Raw genomic sequence first — 18,283 nt, forward strand, 5'->3', positions numbered from 1 at the left:
AGATAGATAGATAGATAGATAGATGTACACACACATTTTAAATGTTGCCCCCCCAGAGGTAGTCCTGGCCCCCCCTTGGCCCCCCCAACTTTAAAAGTCTAGCTCCGCCACTGGTAATATCCCGTCACAGTTGAGCCGTTTTGCAGGTGGAGAACATTGTGCTTCTGCCTTTGCTGTTGTGTAGATGAAGGTAACCCAGACAACCTGAMAATGTACACAAATTAGAGGCAGGGATGAGTAGGAGTATGATTAATGGTTCACAATAAGGACAGGCCACAGGAGGAGGCGAGGCAGGATGGAGCAGCGGTGAAAATCCCATGGCTGTTAGACGACGGAGAGGTGAAAAGACAATTTGACAGATTCGGGAGCTGAGAGAACTGATCAGGAAATAAATTCCTCCTTCAGATATTGGCCAAGAAAAGTGAGCTGGAGTTGTGAAATCTGAAAACCTGATCATTTTTTAAAGACGTATAAGAAAAAGGAGCAATCCACATATCGGTGAGATAATTTCCCACACTCTCCGCTCTCCGAGTTTTTATTTCAAACCTCCTTCCTCACCTTCAAAACCGGAACTTTCTGCCGTCTGAACGGGGGGACAGCACTGGTTGATAGTTGCATCTGYACCCGGAATATCTATCCGCAGTCTGGCTGTTTTCCATCTGGGGTAAGAAGCGCACATTTCTGCCTCCTTATGCCGCGCGGAGATTCATCAGACGCGTGCAAACATTAAAGCGTCGCGTGCTTTTCTCCGGTAGGGAACCCCTGCGCTCGCGCCGTGGACCATTCCTCCGTTCATCTACATCCAGACGAGGTGTGAACAGCGCACAGCGCCAGACGGACCAGAGTTGTTGGCTGGTGTGGATTCACAGCGGAGCGCACAACTCGCGGACTCTGTACTACGCAACTCCGGCACAGATGGATATTTACGTAGCTCTGTCGTTGTTTTTCCTTTTCACCAAACCAGGTGAGCGCACGAAAAATGCYTGACCGCAGTGAGGGATTTTGTTTTAACTTGAGCTTGTTTACGTTTTTGGTCTCTTTCTCCGCTGTGCATGTATGGCCAAGTTRAGATTCCCCTCAGCGTCTTTGGATTTAGTGATTATTGTGTGTTGCATAAGTTACCTGCGGAAAATAGCGACAGAACTGACAGAGTAACAGATGAAACCTTCTACCTGCACCTTTAACGCGCAGAGCACCTACAGCCCGTGGAGAGCACAGGTGATGACTGCAGGCAGGAGATGCAGCGATATGAATAAAGTATCTACATAACCACTGCGCAACTTGCTCCAAAAGAGGCTTTTAAAATAACTAATTTTGTTTTTATAGTGGATGTTTTTTTTAAACTGTATTCGTTTCCCTAACCTTCATCTTTCTTTCTGTTCAGCTTTTGGTTTCGGATCAGATCAAGATTACCAGATTGATRTAATCAGCGAACTTGACCTGGCAAATGCCACTTATGGAATTACCCAAGTGGCTGGACTTCACAACGGCAGCAAAGCCTTCCTGTTCCGAGGTAACGACCAACATTTCTCTGCAAGACGCGTAACTCAAGTTGAAGGAACATTATTTTGATTCCGTGGGTCTCTGCGCGCTCCTGCACGCCCTCGGTTTTGTTAATTAGTGAGAGCAAACCCACGCAGCGCCACACCTTTTGGTGTCGGAGTGTGTTGAGTCAGACAACTCCGGGGAGCCTCCACTCATAATTACTCCACATTTAATTTGTCCGAGGCGGCAGATGCTCAGAGTCGTTCTGGACACACTTGAGCGCGCAGTCTGCCTCGGATTTCCACCACACTGTGATTGTTTCTAATGCTTGCTTCTGTGTAATCCCAGCAACTGGCCGCATATAGCTGCTATCAGCTGCGTTTTATTGTGAGCGTAATGAAGGGAGCACAGCGTGTGGTCAGACTGTTTAAAGCCCTGGAGGGAGGAAAGGGGAAAACGGAAAGGATGAAATGACATTTTYCCCGTKGTTTTGTGTTTTAAGTAGTTTTTCTTTTGAATGGTGGGTTTTCCACTCGATGAAAGGTTGCAGAGCAGGTTTGAAAGTAGAGGCAGAGTTGATGGAGAGTGGAAGGACACAATAAAGTGTATTTCATTCAGAGAGGAGAGAGATGAGAGTCTTTGGATATAAAGAGAGGAGTTCTCCAAAGACAAATTGTTTTATTAAAAGATGTCACAGCTTTTAAAAAATAATCTTAGTTTTCTGACTTTTAATACAACGAACTCAAAGAAAAAAAATTATTTTGATGTTTGATCGTCTGCTGAATCTGCAAACCTGACAGCCTGATGCAAAAATCTATAGTTTGCTCGACTCTTGGCAAAGTTGGACTGAGGCGCCGACWKCCTGAAAATGTCAGCAGCCTCTACCAGTTCTTTTTGTAAAACTCACAACAGCCAGAAGCATAACGGGGATCTTTTGTGAACATGTATTTGTTTACTATCTGTTCARACCTGTGAGATGCAGCAGCAGTTTCAGTTGCTTTAAATCCGACTTATTCTTAGTCCTCTACCGCTTTTGTGAAGATTTTTTTWWAAATTATTATTACAAACTGAATGTGTCTGCTACAGGTAAGAGAAATGCTAATGATGAGGACTTCACAGATCTCTCTGTGTGTGTGCAGTAGTTTTATTTTCTGGAGTGCTTGGCTCAGTTCGCCACTGGCTCTACATAAATGAAGACCGGGCTGCTTGGCCAGCTCTACTGATGTAAAGCTGTCCAAGATTCTGGACTCAATACCGCCAGGGAAACACAACTGCTCTCACTTAGTTCATACACACAGCCTCCCTCCCCCTCCTCCAGCCTTTTCTCTTGACAGTTTCCAGGATCCAAGAGTTTGTGCAGCAGCCAGATAGCAGGGGAAACAGCAGGGTAGTCCAACTGGGAATACTGGACTTGCTTGTGTTGTGACCTAGTTAATACATCAGTTATACAGTCTGTGCTTCTGTCATGGCTTGGTAACCCAGATTGCTCCGCTAASTGACACCAGCTGAAGTTCCATAAATATTTCATTACTTAAAAAAAGGTGATTGATATTTCAAAGCACCGTAACCACGTAGCTAAACATGAGCTGCAGTTTACATTCACTGCAAAAACACAAAGTCTTACCGAGAATTTTTGTTTAGTTTCTAGAGTGAATATCTTRGKATGCTTGAAATAAAACAAAAATACTTGCAAGATATAGAAACTGGTTTTAAGTCAATAATTCCTTTATAGGGATGAAAAAAAAAACTTGCTCCATTTGCCTATTGGCAGATTATTTCATTCATAACATCCCCATGTTATAAGTTAATTTAACTGGGAATGGAATTGGTACTTTTTAAATTTAAATAATAAGGAATTATTTACTTAAAACAAGCCTCTAAATCTTGCTGAAAAGTTACTTTTAAGTTGATGTGTCTTATTATTAGGATTATTATAATATATTTGCACTGGAACAGGACGCAACAGGATGAACTCTTATCGTCTTTGTGTCGTGATTTCATTACTGATATTCACATTTTGTTGACTTATGAGCATAAACCTTGATTTTTATTGGAATTTTAGATGAAAGAACAATTATATTTTAAGATAACCTATATAAATGTATTCATGGCTCTCAGTCAATACTTTTTGGAAGCTCTTTCTTAGTTATTATTGCTGCAGTTCTTTCGGAGTATATCTACCACGTTTAAAATACCAAGAGACTGAAAGTTTTGGCCATTSTTTGAGAAACAGCTTAAGCTCAGTCAGACTGGACGGATACCATCTGTAAACGGCAACGATTAAATGTTTCTAAAGATTCTGTCTGGAAGCCTAACATCCACCTGCAATCTGATTTCTTCCWACAGGATTATCCTCTCACTGCAAAAACAAAATCTTAGCAAGTATTTCTGATCTAGTTTCTAGTGCAAATATTTTACTTTTGTCTTATTTCAAGACTACTAACTTTAGGTAGGATTTTAGCAAGATATAAGCTTATTTTAAGTAAATAATTCATTAATATTGATTAAAAATGACTAGTTCCACTGGGAGATTATTTAATATAAAAATATATTTTTCCAAYGTTGAAGGGAAAATAATTTGCCAATTGAACTAGTGCTGACCTATTGTCTTGTCGCACCACCGGAAAAATATCCTCATGGCATGATGCTGCCACCACCATGTTTCACAGTGGTGATGGTGTGTTTTGGGTGATGTTTAACGGKACTTTTTACTCCAAATGGCTACTTCTGCACCTCAGTCAATAAGGTTACATTTTGGGATAGTTTGACCAGGTTACCTTATTCCTAATSTTTTTTATGTCAACATTTTTCCATCTATGCTTTGGATATCTGCAGATCCATCCAGCAATATGTTTGATTAATTTTGTTCTTGATTGGTCTTCTTATTTGGATTGWAGTGTAAAACCTCTTTTATTTTCAAATAATGACTTGAACAGTTTTCTGCAAGAGGCTTGGGATCTTGTTTTCTAACAACACTGCTTTAAACTTTATGATCCTTGTTTGTTGACAAATGTTCTCCAATAGAATAAAATGTCTTCACAGAACAGTTGTAAATGCACCAAGATTATGGACTCAATTTGTTATGCTGGATTGTATTTGGGGACATCAGTTTCTATAAGACTAAATGTGTATGCCTGCTGGACYTTTCAGACTTTCATCTATAAGACAAATCACCATTTTCTACTAAATTGTTTTCCSAAATACATAAATACTAAATAAAATGCATTAATAATCTGTGCATGTTGCGTTAAAGGTTCTCAGGAATTAGAGCTACATGATGTGAGGGAAACCTATGATGTGGGATCCTGACTCTGAATGTGAGTGTTGCAATATAAGCTGTGGGTTTATAAATCCCACATGGTGACTATTAGACATACAGAGATTTTTCTATATAATGAAAACAGTAGCATGGTTTCACTGAAAGTGTTRCATCAGGCTAAAACTGCTACTTTTTTCAAAGAAAAAAAAAACTAAGATTGTAGTTTAATTAGTTTTTGACTCTAATATCACTCAATATTTTCTGTTCTATCAAACTTCCCTTTTTCAGAGCGCATGAGGATAATTATCTAACATTTATTTCCRTTCTTTCTGAACTCAGAATGTGAAAATTGACCCCCTGTTTAATGTAACTACTCTGATCCAACATAACCACTAAAAGAAATGGAAATATTTAAACTCCCACTGCTGAAAGCATTGAACAAAGCTCAGCTAATTGCTAAGATATTTGCACATTTGTTCTTACCTTTTGCTTTTTGCAGTTAAATGTAACAGAACTGCTTACATTGCTGAAAYATCCTATATACTGAATAAAGTAMATTTTTTCCATATGAAGCCTGACCTATATTCTTATTCCACGTTGCAGCCCAGAGTGTCGGCCTCATTACTCAGGCCAGCCTTGGTCTGAGCTTTGCTTTAGATTCAAAGTAGTGGTGATTATAGTTTGTTCTTCTCATGTTCCTGTGGGGGCTTTTTGGAACTGCCGGATTCATTGTAGTAAAGAGTATATAACTTAAATTTAAACAGGTGCTCGGGCCTCATGCTATACTATATTTTTCTGTAAGGACTCTAGTGTTGATTCATAAGCGGGTGTTTTATGGAGGAAAAATCTTGTTACTTTAACTGTTTCACTGAAACTGCAGACATATGATGCTTGACAAAACTTCACTGCAGACAAACCAACCTCCATTTTTTTACTTTATGACCAAGACACCAAYCTGAAGAGGGCACTCTGCCGTTTTCTGGTGGTGGTCCATTGTTTCTGCGATCTGATCCGGTAAAAGCTGGAGATCATGACCTGATGAAGCACATCGTCTGTGAAAAGCTGGGACCACCAAATTGGAAACACTCAACACCTAGAAGTYCTGTCCACAAAGATTATGAACACAATGCATGACTGAAGGCAAACTTGACGGAGTCCAAATCTCACTGGAAACAGATCTGACTTGTGCTGCTTTCAGACCGAGCGCAATTTGAGTGTCTGGATTACATGAATGTCTGTCAGTTTGGGGCATGTTTGAAGTGTTCTGAGCATTTGACGCGTGTCCAGTATGGCCGACTTTGGGGTCAGAAAATCCACCGTTGTTGTCCTGCCAGGAGATGCAGGCCATCAACCTGGGCTCAGGTGAGATGAGAATAGCGATGAAAGCGATCCCTGTTGGCTYGCAAAACTCACAACACCTCCAGTGAATCCAAACATGGAGCGGAGACATATTTGTTTTCAGCAAATAAAGGCACTCAATATATCATCCGCCATTGTACAAACAGACCGAGATCACCGCAGAAACAAAAATCTTACCAAGTATCTTGTATTTTTGGTTTAGTTTCTAAAGCAAATATCTTAGTACACTTGAAATAAAACAAAACTAACTTACAAGTAACTTTTTAGCAAAATGTATACAGRTGTGTTTTAAGTAAACAATCCCTTAATACTGATGAAAAAGTACTTTCTCCATTGGTAGATTATTTCACTTATAACGAAACATTTGTCTCATGTTATCAGTTAATTTACCTGCCAATGGAACTAGAAACCTTTCATCAATATTGAGAAGTTATTTACTTAAAACAAGCCTCTATCTTATTGAAAAGTTACTCTTAAGATAGTTTCTAATTTAAAGTGTAAAATATTTGCACTAGAAAGAAGACCAAAATAACTAAGATTTTGTTTTTTGCAGTGAGGGGAATAAAAGGTACGAGGTTCCTCCCAATGCGTCTAGAGCTTTTTTTTTTTTTTTCTTCTTTATCGGACGTCTAACTTCAAAGTTCACAAGTGTCCAACTTGAGGTGTTGGATCCGTTTTTGACGTGCAAAACGCAGCGTTGCTGACATGACGGCCCGTATCAAGGAGCCTTGTACCACTTCACTATAAAACGCGTATAACAGTGCAGGTTTTTTTTTTTCCAGTCAATCGTTCAGTCTTTCCATCTCCACCAGAACTCTATTTGTTCCAAAATGGCTCCGTTTTTTCCACCTTATGTACATCTTCATGCCTAACACACAGGTTAAGTAAAGCTTTACCCCACAGTGACCTCTGACCATGAAATAGGCTGAATGGTAGGATGGGTTAAGGAGTCGCAATGCAGTTCCATGCTGTGCATTGTGTAAAATCAGCTGTTGGACATAAAAGAGCTTTCAAAACTGTAGTTTGTAGCATTGAGTTGAGCTCAATATTTCTGGACAGTGTATATCCCTCTGCTCTTCACCGGCTGTTGCACAGAATCATTAATGTTAAATGGTTAAATGGTAACGAGTGCAGCTTTGATCTTGATTCTGTGAAATCTTTTAGAACGCCTCCTCAGCCTTTTAGGTCAATTATGCTTAACACATAACTCTGCAGACTGGCGTGACTACAAAACGGGTTTGTAATTAACGACTAATATACCCTCCTGTTGATTCAAGTCAATTTTTTCATACATAATTAAAAGCAAAAACCCATTCTATAGACCCGCATTTGCTTGTTGTCCCTGTTAATAATAAGCCTACTGTTGCATGTAAACCGTACATAAAGCAAAAAATTACCTTCAACAGAGATCAAAGGTATGCTTTTCTATTCTGAAGTTACAGACATMAATATACACATAATGTATGTTCAACAAAAAATGCAGAAAAGCTTGGCTACACAGGGCAACTTCCATCTTATAAAGGAATATTTTCTTGTCGCTTATAATAAAAGATGCAACTTTTAAGATTCCTACAAATARCTATTTAAAAAATAGTTGCTTTGTATCTGGATGTATGCATTAATTTGATTCAGTTAATTTTATTTACTTGGATGCAATTCACAACAAATGCAATCTCAAGGCACTTTAAAAAAAAGATTTATAAACAGAAATTATCAATAATGTATAGACTGGTTCAAATTCAGTTATACACAAACCCATTCAACAAATTAAAATATWGAAAACTTCATTATCATCAAATGAAACAAATTTAAATTAGACAAACGCTGATGTTTTAACACCTTTATTTCTCAATCATACTTAATGAAAAGCATATTTAGGGGTTTTTGGCAGATCAAGGAAAGGTTAACAGCCTAAACAACACTGATCTACTCATGAATGGCCACCATATTTGTAAGCTTTTCTTAATTAAACTCATAGTAAAGGAACAACTCTGTTTAATGAGAAACATGGATGTTATGACAGCAGAAATGTTTTTAAAAGTAAAAAAAAAAATCTACTAACGAGACAGTGTGAAAATCTGTTGTTTGTACTTACAATAGATAAAATGAAGACGGTAAAAGTGCACAATAATTATTCACAATTAGTAATTTAACATATCAAAGCACATTCTATAATCTGTTTTGGATGGATGGATTAATCCCATGAAACAAATTAATTAATCCCAGCAACAAAACTGACTTTTTTTTGGATGTAAAATATTAATACATGCTTCACTAAGTGGTTAATATTAGTCGTTTTCAACCAACCATTCTTGTTTTGCTAAATGTCACATTAAAACATAACATAATCTTGACACCCACATCAGGTGAACTTTATTTTTCTTGAATAAAATTTGCTTAAACCAAGAGAAAGTTGACAACCTCGTTCGTTTTCCTATTATATTTCATTTCTTTGTTTTTAATGTCAAGATACAATCGGATCAAGATGTAGCTCATTAGCAATGTGCTACATCTTGATGTTTAATTTGCATAAAGTGTGAAAATGCAGATTTGTCTGAGTAAAAAAGCATTTTGTAAAGATTAAACACATAAAGGAAAAACATTTAAGATTATTTTTCTTTGATTTGCTGCAAAACTGAAATACTAGGAATTTTAAAGCCATTTTGTTTTTTCCACTCTACTGCTCATAAGAAAGTAGAAATGCAAATATCACATTTTTTTTTTCATTCTGCATATTGTGCCTCATCTGTTGGGCTTCTGTAGTAAACTACTTCTTTTATTAGGAGGAAAAAAGTAGACGTTGTGAAACTTGAAATTGGTCTTATATGAACAGTAAATTGGCAGTTTTAAAATGACACAATTTTTAACAAAAATGAATAATTGAACATCTCCCCCACAGCGTAGTCAGCACATCGGTTCCATCTGAGAACTAGATATCTGTCGTCTTAATATAACATTTAAAATATGGTGCAACATATTGGGGCCAGTGTAGAAAAAAAGTTGTACATTTCAGCCAGAAAACTCAGAAATTTTGAGAATTACCTCAGSAAGTTTCTAGAAATAACCTAAAATTTGCTACAATTTTTTTTAAATATAAATTTTCTACAAAAAACTTGAAAATTTCTGAATTTCAAATGTTGAGAATTTCTTTTTTAAATTTGAGTTTCTTTTTATTCCCTGTCCACCGTTGCCTAGAGGTTGAACGACCACGTATTTTTTAAGGTCGACTACATCGTGATAATAGTCGACTCGATGTCGACTAGTCGCGGTGACGTCATAGTCGACATGACGTCACCGCGACGTCATGTCGACTATGGAGGCTTTATCAGCTATTTTCACGGCAAATATTGACCCCCCCCGCCCCTTCTCCCGCTTTTACTAAGTCTATTATGCAGACTTAAAAGAGCAATAACGGATCATTCTCCGTGAGCAGCGGAGAAAAGTTCGTTGCTCAAAGTGGGTCTGAATTTTTTATTGTTTTTTCCCCAAACACCGGCTGATGCTGATGATCTCTGGATAGTTACTCGTATAGGAGTCAAATTATCACACTGACCACAATGGTGCTTTTGGAACAACACAAACCAAACTTATTATGAACGGATCCCGTTTGGTTACAGTTGACTTCAACGAAGCTTCCTGCTGCTCCTCCACCCGATGCACAGCAGGAAGCTCTGCTCACTCAGCAGCGGCTCTGAAACGACATGCAGGCAGAGGCAGAGATCGCCTCTATCAGACCCTCAGGATGAAGCTTGGACTTAGTTTCCAGATGTAGTCAAACCATATCTTTATAAGAGCGTAAAGCTGCCAGGTTAGAAGCTTCAATACGCAGGGACCGGTGACGCTGATCATTTGGGGGGATAAAAAAGCCTGACATCATGACGCGTTGGTGGTCTTTTTTTTTTTTAAAGGATTTTTTCTGCACTAGTTTATTTGACAGTAATCTGACTGTAAGGGGGCAGAGAGAGCGGAGAGAGGCCTGGACTCAGCGAATGGAGGACAGGAGTCGGGCTCCTGACTACCGCGGGCTAAAGTCTCTGTATGCGGGGCGCCGCGCTAACCGCCGCGCCGCGCAACGCCCCTATTGCGGGACCCTATGCTATAATTTACAGATTGTCTTTGTTAAATTATTTATATTTTTATACAATTTGAGCTTTCTGACGAACTCACCTAGTCCACCTTCTTTCATTTCCTTGGAAAAATCTGTTTTGTCATGTGACTAGTCGGCTGGCCCAGAAAAAAGTCATTGCAGAGAAAAGAATCGGCTAGTCGACTAATTGGTCGACTAGCCAATTAGTCGACTAGCCGACTAATTGGCTAGTCAACAGAAGTTGAAAAAAATCCTTTTCAACTTCTGTCTTTGCAATAAATATCAAGCTACTTTAACATTTTTTTCTTTTTCGGCCCATGATTACTTTTGAGGCTACATTTTTGGCCCACATAGAGAAAAGTTCAGACAGCCCTGGACTAAATGATGATTTTGACAAACCAGCACGTATCAGATACTGGACTGAACCACTGCTGGTTCAGGCTCATCATCGTCTCTTGATGATGGGATCATGCTGAGCCTCCACATTGTAATTTTTGTGAAATATATAACATATTTTCCACCTTAGTGTAATTTTTTCAATCTCTTTTCTGGTCTGTGGTTTGTACAGCACTGTTACACGTTACAGATTTAACTCTTTAGTTTTCATTTCAACATCTTAATCGTATCTAATTAGCAAGTTAGCATTAGGAAGGAAACGGACATAATTAAATCAGCTGAGTGACACATTTCGTCCTGCCTTTTTGTCTTTCATTGACTGCTGCAGGTGTGCCAAGCAGGTTAATTTCRCTTGCAGTGGCTGATTTTGTGTTTTCTTTGTAGTCACTATTTAAACAGAACTTAAATGAACTAATGATTCGATTTTCAAAATAAACGGTGGCATAAAAACTAAAGGTGTTGCATTACCTTATGGTTTGAAGGAGTTCTACAAATTGTCGGACATAATTAAGGCACAAGAGCCAAGTTAGAAAAAAGTCATAATGTTTACACCTTTTTTTAAAAATAACTTTTAAAGTTGTTCCCCWTSCACCGATGACTAGCTGTGAATGTTTCTACTCTTAAAACAAACCATCTAATCGACCTGTTTTTGCTTCTTTGGACTATTTCGAGTCCACCTCTGGTGAAGAGCAGAGGAAAGACCACATTGCTTGTGGCAACAGTTATTTTCAAAGCTTCAGTAGAAAACATTGGCTTTTTCTATCGGCCTGTCCAGGAAATAAGTTGATCACAGAAGAACAAACGGAGAYGCCAAATTATTTACTCATGAGATGAGTAAAGGGAGCTGAGCGTAGCGGGAATTCACAGTYCGCCTTTTCTCCAACAGCCAGATCTCTATCACTTCCCACCTGGGCTTGAAGTAGAAGTTKAAACTACTTTTTTTCTTCTTTTCTATTACAGTTGTTTAAAAAGCAATCAGGATGGGAAAACTCATACATACATAAACAGCAGAGTTGAGAAATGCACCAAGGTCCTTAATCATGAGAATTGAAMGTTAATKTATTTATTGAAGATAAAGAAAGTACATGAATCATGCAAGGATGTTTAAGAAAAGCATTGTAAACAGTGTTGCGTCTTAACGATGCTAAAAACAATTTCTCAAAGTCTTAACAAAAATGGGGCACAGAGTTTACAATAATTACTGTCTGCAAACACTGCATGCTGCAGCAGCTTCCTTAACTATGTGCTGCATGATTTCCTTACTGTCCTTTTGGAGCCATCGGGGATTATGCAGCTGTAGTTTGGATTTTTTTAATCTGACCAGATCCTGCACGTGTTTAAAAAAAAWAAARTCTCATTCATTTCTGTCTGCTGTTTGTAGCAGGTCTATCTGACTGAATAGTCCACTGATGAGCCGAGTATAAACTGATGGGAATCTTTTGAAAATGATGCATGATTTTCTGAATTTTTTACTCATAAAAATCTTAAAAATATGCTGTGTGTTTGTAGATGGCCTCGACCTTTTGCTGCCTTTTAAAAGCAGTGTGAACAACTCAAGCTAAGAGAGAGAAACTTGAGCGTTAGTGACCATAATTTTATAAATTGTGTGACAAATTCTCATTCGGATTAAGTTTTACTCTTAACTTTTTTGCAGCCTCTATAGTTTTGCTTTTACAATAACTCTGTGTTTAGCTCCATACATGATGATGCTGCCACCACCGTTTACTTTCTTGTAGCTTGCAGAAAACTAAGTACGGTAATGCTACTTATTTAGCTTTTTCTCTACATTGACCTTCCATTAAATTTTCAGATGATGGATCAATCAGGGCTTTTTGTATGAGTTAAAAACAGGGTTAGGCTGAAAAAAAAACACATCTTAAACTTTGGACATCTCACAATTTAATCCCTGACCTGTCTGTGTGTGTTTTGGTTTGAATGAAAGAGTTTTTTTTTTCCACACAGGTCTTATTTCTCAACGCTTTGAGTCATTCAGACCTCCTGCAGTCATTTTTCTTCTAATTCATAAAAGTACATTACTTTGTGTTTGCTTGCCCCCTCTGAAACACATTGAACTTTGTGATTGTAACTTTACAAAATGTGAACGAGTTGAAAAGGTGTAAATGTTTTTGGGGTTAGCATTAGAGTTTAGTTGAACCCTTACTGAGAGAAACTCTCCCTGAGTGGGAGCCTCTGCCAGGAGGTTGCTGGTTGATCGAATGTTTGACTTGAAGAACCCTTAAAGTCTTGGAGGTTAATGTGGTGGTTCTACAAAAGTAAGTGTGAAGGACGGAGTGTCAGACTTTCAGTAATGTTTGAGGCCGAGGTCTGCAGGCTCAGAGATCTGTTCAGGTAAAAACCAACAGGAATTAAAGGTTGTCTGAAATTATTTAGCAAAATATGACTGCTTTTATTGATGATTAGTAAAGAGATGTTGATTTAATCCAGGTATGACCACTTAGATATTTGCATGTAGCACAAAAATGACTTTTTATCCACTTGTTGGTTCCTTTTAATATGCCCAAAAATGTATCTTAGGTTTGGTATTATGTATTTTGGCGCCACCTTACAGCACAATAAAGTAACTGTTAGTCAGTTGCTATGAAAATGTTGCATGTGTCAAATATAACTTAAAAGAAATCTGACTTTGCAATTTGATGCCTTGAAATTGAACTCTGTCTCTTTAAGAAGCTCCTACTTTTTCTGACACTTCACCTTTAGCGCGTCATCACAATGTTTCTCCATGATGCCGACATAAAGCTAAAAAAAAAAAGTAAATTTGACATATCGGCTCTTTTGAAAGAATAAAACATGACAAAAATAGTTGCGGTTTAACAAAAGGAATAGCATAACGTATTTTGTAGCCATTCTTTTTTGAATTAGCCATTTTTTTTGTTATAACCATTTTTTTTTATCCTACACGTTTTGATGCCTCTTTAAAAAGTCTACACTGTCAGCAGTTTTTCTCCTAATATATTAAGTGGTGTTTTGCCCACTTCAGGGCTTCTGATGGTCTGTCCTTGTCGAGACAGAGTTAGCGTTTGGATCAATACAAACACTCACAGGCTTATTTTTATATTAGCTGTGATTTAATCCATCATCTCTGCTGAGGAGTTTGAATTTATGATCGTATTGATGGCCAGATATGTTTTCTCTAGTGGTTTGCTGGCACATAATCGATGCACAAACGCCTAAACCACACATTTTTGCCCTTATATTATCATAAGACATGCAGGTGTTTCCTGTGTACCCAGGAATGTTGGAGGGTTAACAAGACAAGCCAATAATTTCTGCAGGTTTCCTTTTTCTTTTTTTTCTGAGGATATCAGCGCTGTGCACGCTGTTCCTCTTTTAGAAAGTCGAAGCATGCCAATCTTTGATGCGCTCAAGTTAAATGTTATCATGCTCATGTCAGGCGATCGGGTCGTCACAAGGTTTGGCTCCACTTGAATGGATCTGCCCGTTCTCTCCAGGATGGCGCTAAGCTGCAGGTAACGAAATAGAAAAGGAAAAAAAGGCACATTAATGAGATCGAATTAGCGCTTAATTACCTAGGATACACTAAAATTACCCAGTAGGCGGCTTACGGAGGAGAAATGGGTGACGACATATTTTGGAAATCTTGATAAACATGGATACACCAGGAGCATGGGCTGAATAACACGGTTTTAGTGGAAAAAAGTCTCTTCAATGAAGCTTCTGCGTGATTCGTCAGAGCTGTCTGGAAACTGAGAAATTTCTGTGAGGTCTCAGTCTCTCCTGCATCCATGTTGTTGCTATTTATAACTCCCCCCTTCCACACCCCCACCTGACTGCAGAGAAGAGCTGGGTTGCAAGTGGCACAGATATTGCTGAGGGAGCCCCATGCAGCTGGGCCCGGGAGGCTGAGGGTAGTTCACAGCTAAGCCAGGCCACGACTCTGAAATCCCGGTCGCTGAATCCAACGGAGGCTATCAAACCTTTTCATCTTTTATGCATGAGATTTCTGCCTGTCCTGCTGCTAGAGGAGGCGAGACAATGGTCCCACCTCACAGCAACCTCAGAGGAATTATTCAGTCTGAATTATTCATCGTACATGAGTGTGATATCTTTTAAAGAGACAGATGTGTCTCTATTGGCCCCTTGATGTTAAATTAAGAGCAGAGCACAGAAACATTGACTAGACACACCACACACCAAGTCCCTTTTTATTTGGACGTAAGAATCATGATCTTGTCACAGACTGACCTAAAACCTGCATCATTTCTGCACAATATCATTTGTTTGGGTCGAGATCATGAACATTTACTGTAAGATTCTGTTTCTTACTTAATGGCTTTGCTGTGAAGCTGTGTTGTACTCCAAAGATTCATTTAGATTTTTTTTTTTCAGAGCTCTGATCTTCTGCTATTAAAAGCTAAATAATTACAACATTATTTGTTTTCAAATTTTAGTACATTTTAATACATATTTCTTGCTTTATGGTGCTACAATTACAGTTTAAACCAGATGTTTGTTTACACTGTACAGCACAGATGACCCTTTTTGGAAGAATCTCATGTTCTTCCATTAAATTTGTTTATTTTTCTCCATTTTAAGTTATGAGTTTTTCTGAGTTCTTCAAAAACTTGAACTGTCAGATCACAGGAAATGTTTCAAATACCGTCTGCAAACTAGTTTTTATGCTGCTTTTGCAGTAACGGCTTTTTCTCACTGAGTGGCCTTTCAGTCCAAATATAGACGGTTTGTATTTCTGTCCTCGTTTTGGTGTGAAATCTTAAGAAAACGTATAATTTTGTATATGGTGTGTATAATATCTGGTTTCAGCTGCATTTTTAAATTACATCCTCTGGTTTATTGGTTTTCTATTTCTGTTTCTCTTCCTTTCACCGCAAATATCAGAATAACTACATTCAGTCAACATTTATAAGGAGCTGTGTTTTCTGTCCGTCTGCTTCCAACTCAGTAGTTTCTGGTTGCTGAAGTCAAACATAAAACTATCCTTGAAGCTTAATATCTAGTCTCAGAATGAGTTTCTAATCCCTTTCTACAAAACCGTCCTTCCAGTCACAAGATTCCTTGAAGAACACAAAACTGCAAAATGTGACACTGGTACCAGAGGAAAGATGGTAAGCAGTGATGTGTGAACGGCGTATAATTAGTAGTTGAGGGAACCTCAGTGTGGTATGTTACATGTTTATCGAAAAACTCCCGCTAATGCCTGTGTGCACACTTGGAGGAAGCTAATCCCTTCTCCAAGAAACCATTACAAGTGTCATACCTACTGTAAAGGGAGACGGGCTGCATCCTGTTCTCCACACTATCAGGCTCTTGCCAAAGGAAGGAAATTCTCTGTTTGGTGATTTAAAGAATCAGCCTGGTTAAGATTATAGCAGTTTGGCAAAGTCTGGGTGTTTTTCTTCTCCTGGGTGTTTACATTAATGTTTACATTAACCTTTTAGTCAACCACAGCACATGTTGGTGTAACATAGCACTATGCTCTCATTTCTAAACGGTTTTGGGTTCAAATCTCACCTGAACCACAAATTAAGGTGCAGGTCATTGCAGATGGAACAACAACAACAACAAAAAAGTAAATTTCCACCAAAAAAATTAAGACATTTGAATTTTTTTTATTTTGAAAAGTCAAAAATTTGCTAGGAACCTCCCTCCTCCCCCCTGATCCCCCTAGAAAAGTTCAGAATCTCAGAAATTTTCTAGAAAAACAAAAGTGAAAATGTTGAAGTTTAAAGTGGTAAAAAGTTTTTGGAAAATTTCTGAGAAAATCTAAAATTTTCTGACTGAAAATCTCAACATTTTCAGTCAATAATTCCTTGAAATTTATTAGAAAGTACTAGTTCCATTGGCAGATTATTCACTGGAAATAAGTGAATTAATGTGTCAGTAAAAGTAATACTTGTCAATATTTGCTAAATAATTAGTTATTTATTAAAAACAAGCTCATATTTCCTAAATTTGTTTTTCATATTTCAAGTGCACCGACAAATTTGGACACAAAACTAGACCAAAACTACTTGGTAAAAAACTATTTAAACTAAGATCAATAACTTGAGATATCTTGTATATTTTTAGATTTGGAGGAAACCAGAGTGCCTTGATTGAATGTATTGTGTGCAAATGTCACGTAACTTGGCCCTCATGCTGTGAGGCGACAGCAAAATGAATACAAAATAACAGAAAGGCATCACTTTTCAAATTCTGGTTGTGTTTTGAGAAAATAAGTATTTTTTGACCTACTTCAGGATGTAGTAATCTGGAAATTCAACATCTGTTATTAAGGACTTGTTTTTAAAGTATGTATTTAACTCCTGACTATCATCTTTGCATACCGAACACACACTAACCGGTACATGATGAACGATTTACTGTCTAAATAATGCCGCACATTCATTCTCCTGACAAACCTCACTGCACAGACAGAGATCTGATCCTTTCCCCCCTTAATGATTCATCTTTTGTATTTTTAGGATCTGTAAAACCACCAGCTGTGCTGTTTGTGCTCCTTGAAATGTAACTTTTAAAAATGTCTGACTGGAAAAAAAAAAAGTAGATGCAATGTCTTTATTTTTTTTTATCAAGCAATACAAGCTCCTTGTTAAGCATTGCTCATTATCACACCCAGAGAAATGTCATCTGCAATCTTAAAAGTTCCTCTTTTAAAATCCGTGACTGCCAACTGGTGCAGGAACCTCAGCATGGTGCAATTAAACGCTGTTCTTTCCTGTCCCAAACTCCTGCTAGGGCGCACAGACTCAGTCTAACAGCTGCTTCCAATCTCCATCACAGGCTTAATATAATTAGCTGCGCTTTGTCCTGCCTGCAGCCATTGCCTTTGTTTTGATGGTATCACAGGGATGCTATAATTGGATTCACATACACTTTGATGGCTTTGCAGGCTGTTGCAGATTTGAACTGGAATTTTACTGTTCCGATTAATTAGAGCTTATGACACTTTCATAGCATTATGACATATGTGATGAACAAGAGCAGACAGATTTTGTTGCTTTCAAAAGGGATCACAGTTTAGGTAATGGCATCCAGCGAGACCTTTTGGTTTACTGTTGCTTGGTTGTTACTTCATTAGCACTGAAGGTTGCAAAGCAGCTTGTAGAATCATTGTCATGTTTAAGACCTCACACCAAATGCAATTTATAAAAGAAAGTTGCTTTCACTGAATATACCTCACTAGTTTACCTTCTATACGTAGAAGATACTTTCTACTGAGTAGCTGCTGACAGTCTTGGTGCTTTATGTTGTTATAAATATGCAGTTTGTTTAACTGAACAGAGGAATCTTACTCAGGAGTGGTGCTTAAAGTCATAAATCTCCACTGCTTCCTAACTAACACGATGCAGAACCGGTTACCTCCAGGTGGACGCGGTTGTAGCATTTCATGAATTTTCCACCAAAGTCCAAAAACCTGGTTGCCAAGACAACCCCGACACCACCACTGCTGCAAATGACTATTAATTTACCGGGCCGCCAGACAGAGCCATGGCAACTTAAAAGCAAAAGATGTCGTTGACGACCTTTAAACTTGAGCCGAAGCATGCAACAAATGCGGAGGGTGTCGCTGTCGCCATGTCAACACCCCACCAGACTAGTCGTCCTGATTTTTATGTGTTTAAAGTACAGACGAAGGTCTAAGCGGCTTTGGGAGAAAATAAACTTCCTCTTCCGTAGTCAAAGGTAGAGGTCAG

At 38.3% G+C, this 18,283-nt stretch overlaps 1 protein-coding gene across 1 annotated transcript in view; it reads left to right on the top strand.

Moving 5' to 3' along the window:
• Positions 1–575: 575 nt before the first annotated feature.
• The window catches only part of LOC103462905 (protein kinase C-binding protein NELL1), a 236,769-nt gene continuing 219,061 nt past the window's right edge, over positions 576–18,283 (top strand). The window contains exons 1-3 of the mRNA XM_008405946.2: positions 576–664; positions 756–964; positions 1,385–1,513. Of these exons, the coding sequence (XP_008404168.1) occupies positions 916–964; positions 1,385–1,513 (178 nt within the window). The 5' untranslated portion in view covers positions 576–664; positions 756–915. The remainder of the gene's footprint in view (positions 665–755; positions 965–1,384; positions 1,514–18,283) is intronic.

This window comes from Poecilia reticulata, linkage group LG3 (genome assembly GCF_000633615.1).
Source record: "Poecilia reticulata strain Guanapo linkage group LG3, Guppy_female_1.0+MT, whole genome shotgun sequence".
NCBI classification, from domain to species: Eukaryota; Metazoa; Chordata; class Actinopteri; order Cyprinodontiformes; family Poeciliidae; genus Poecilia; species Poecilia reticulata.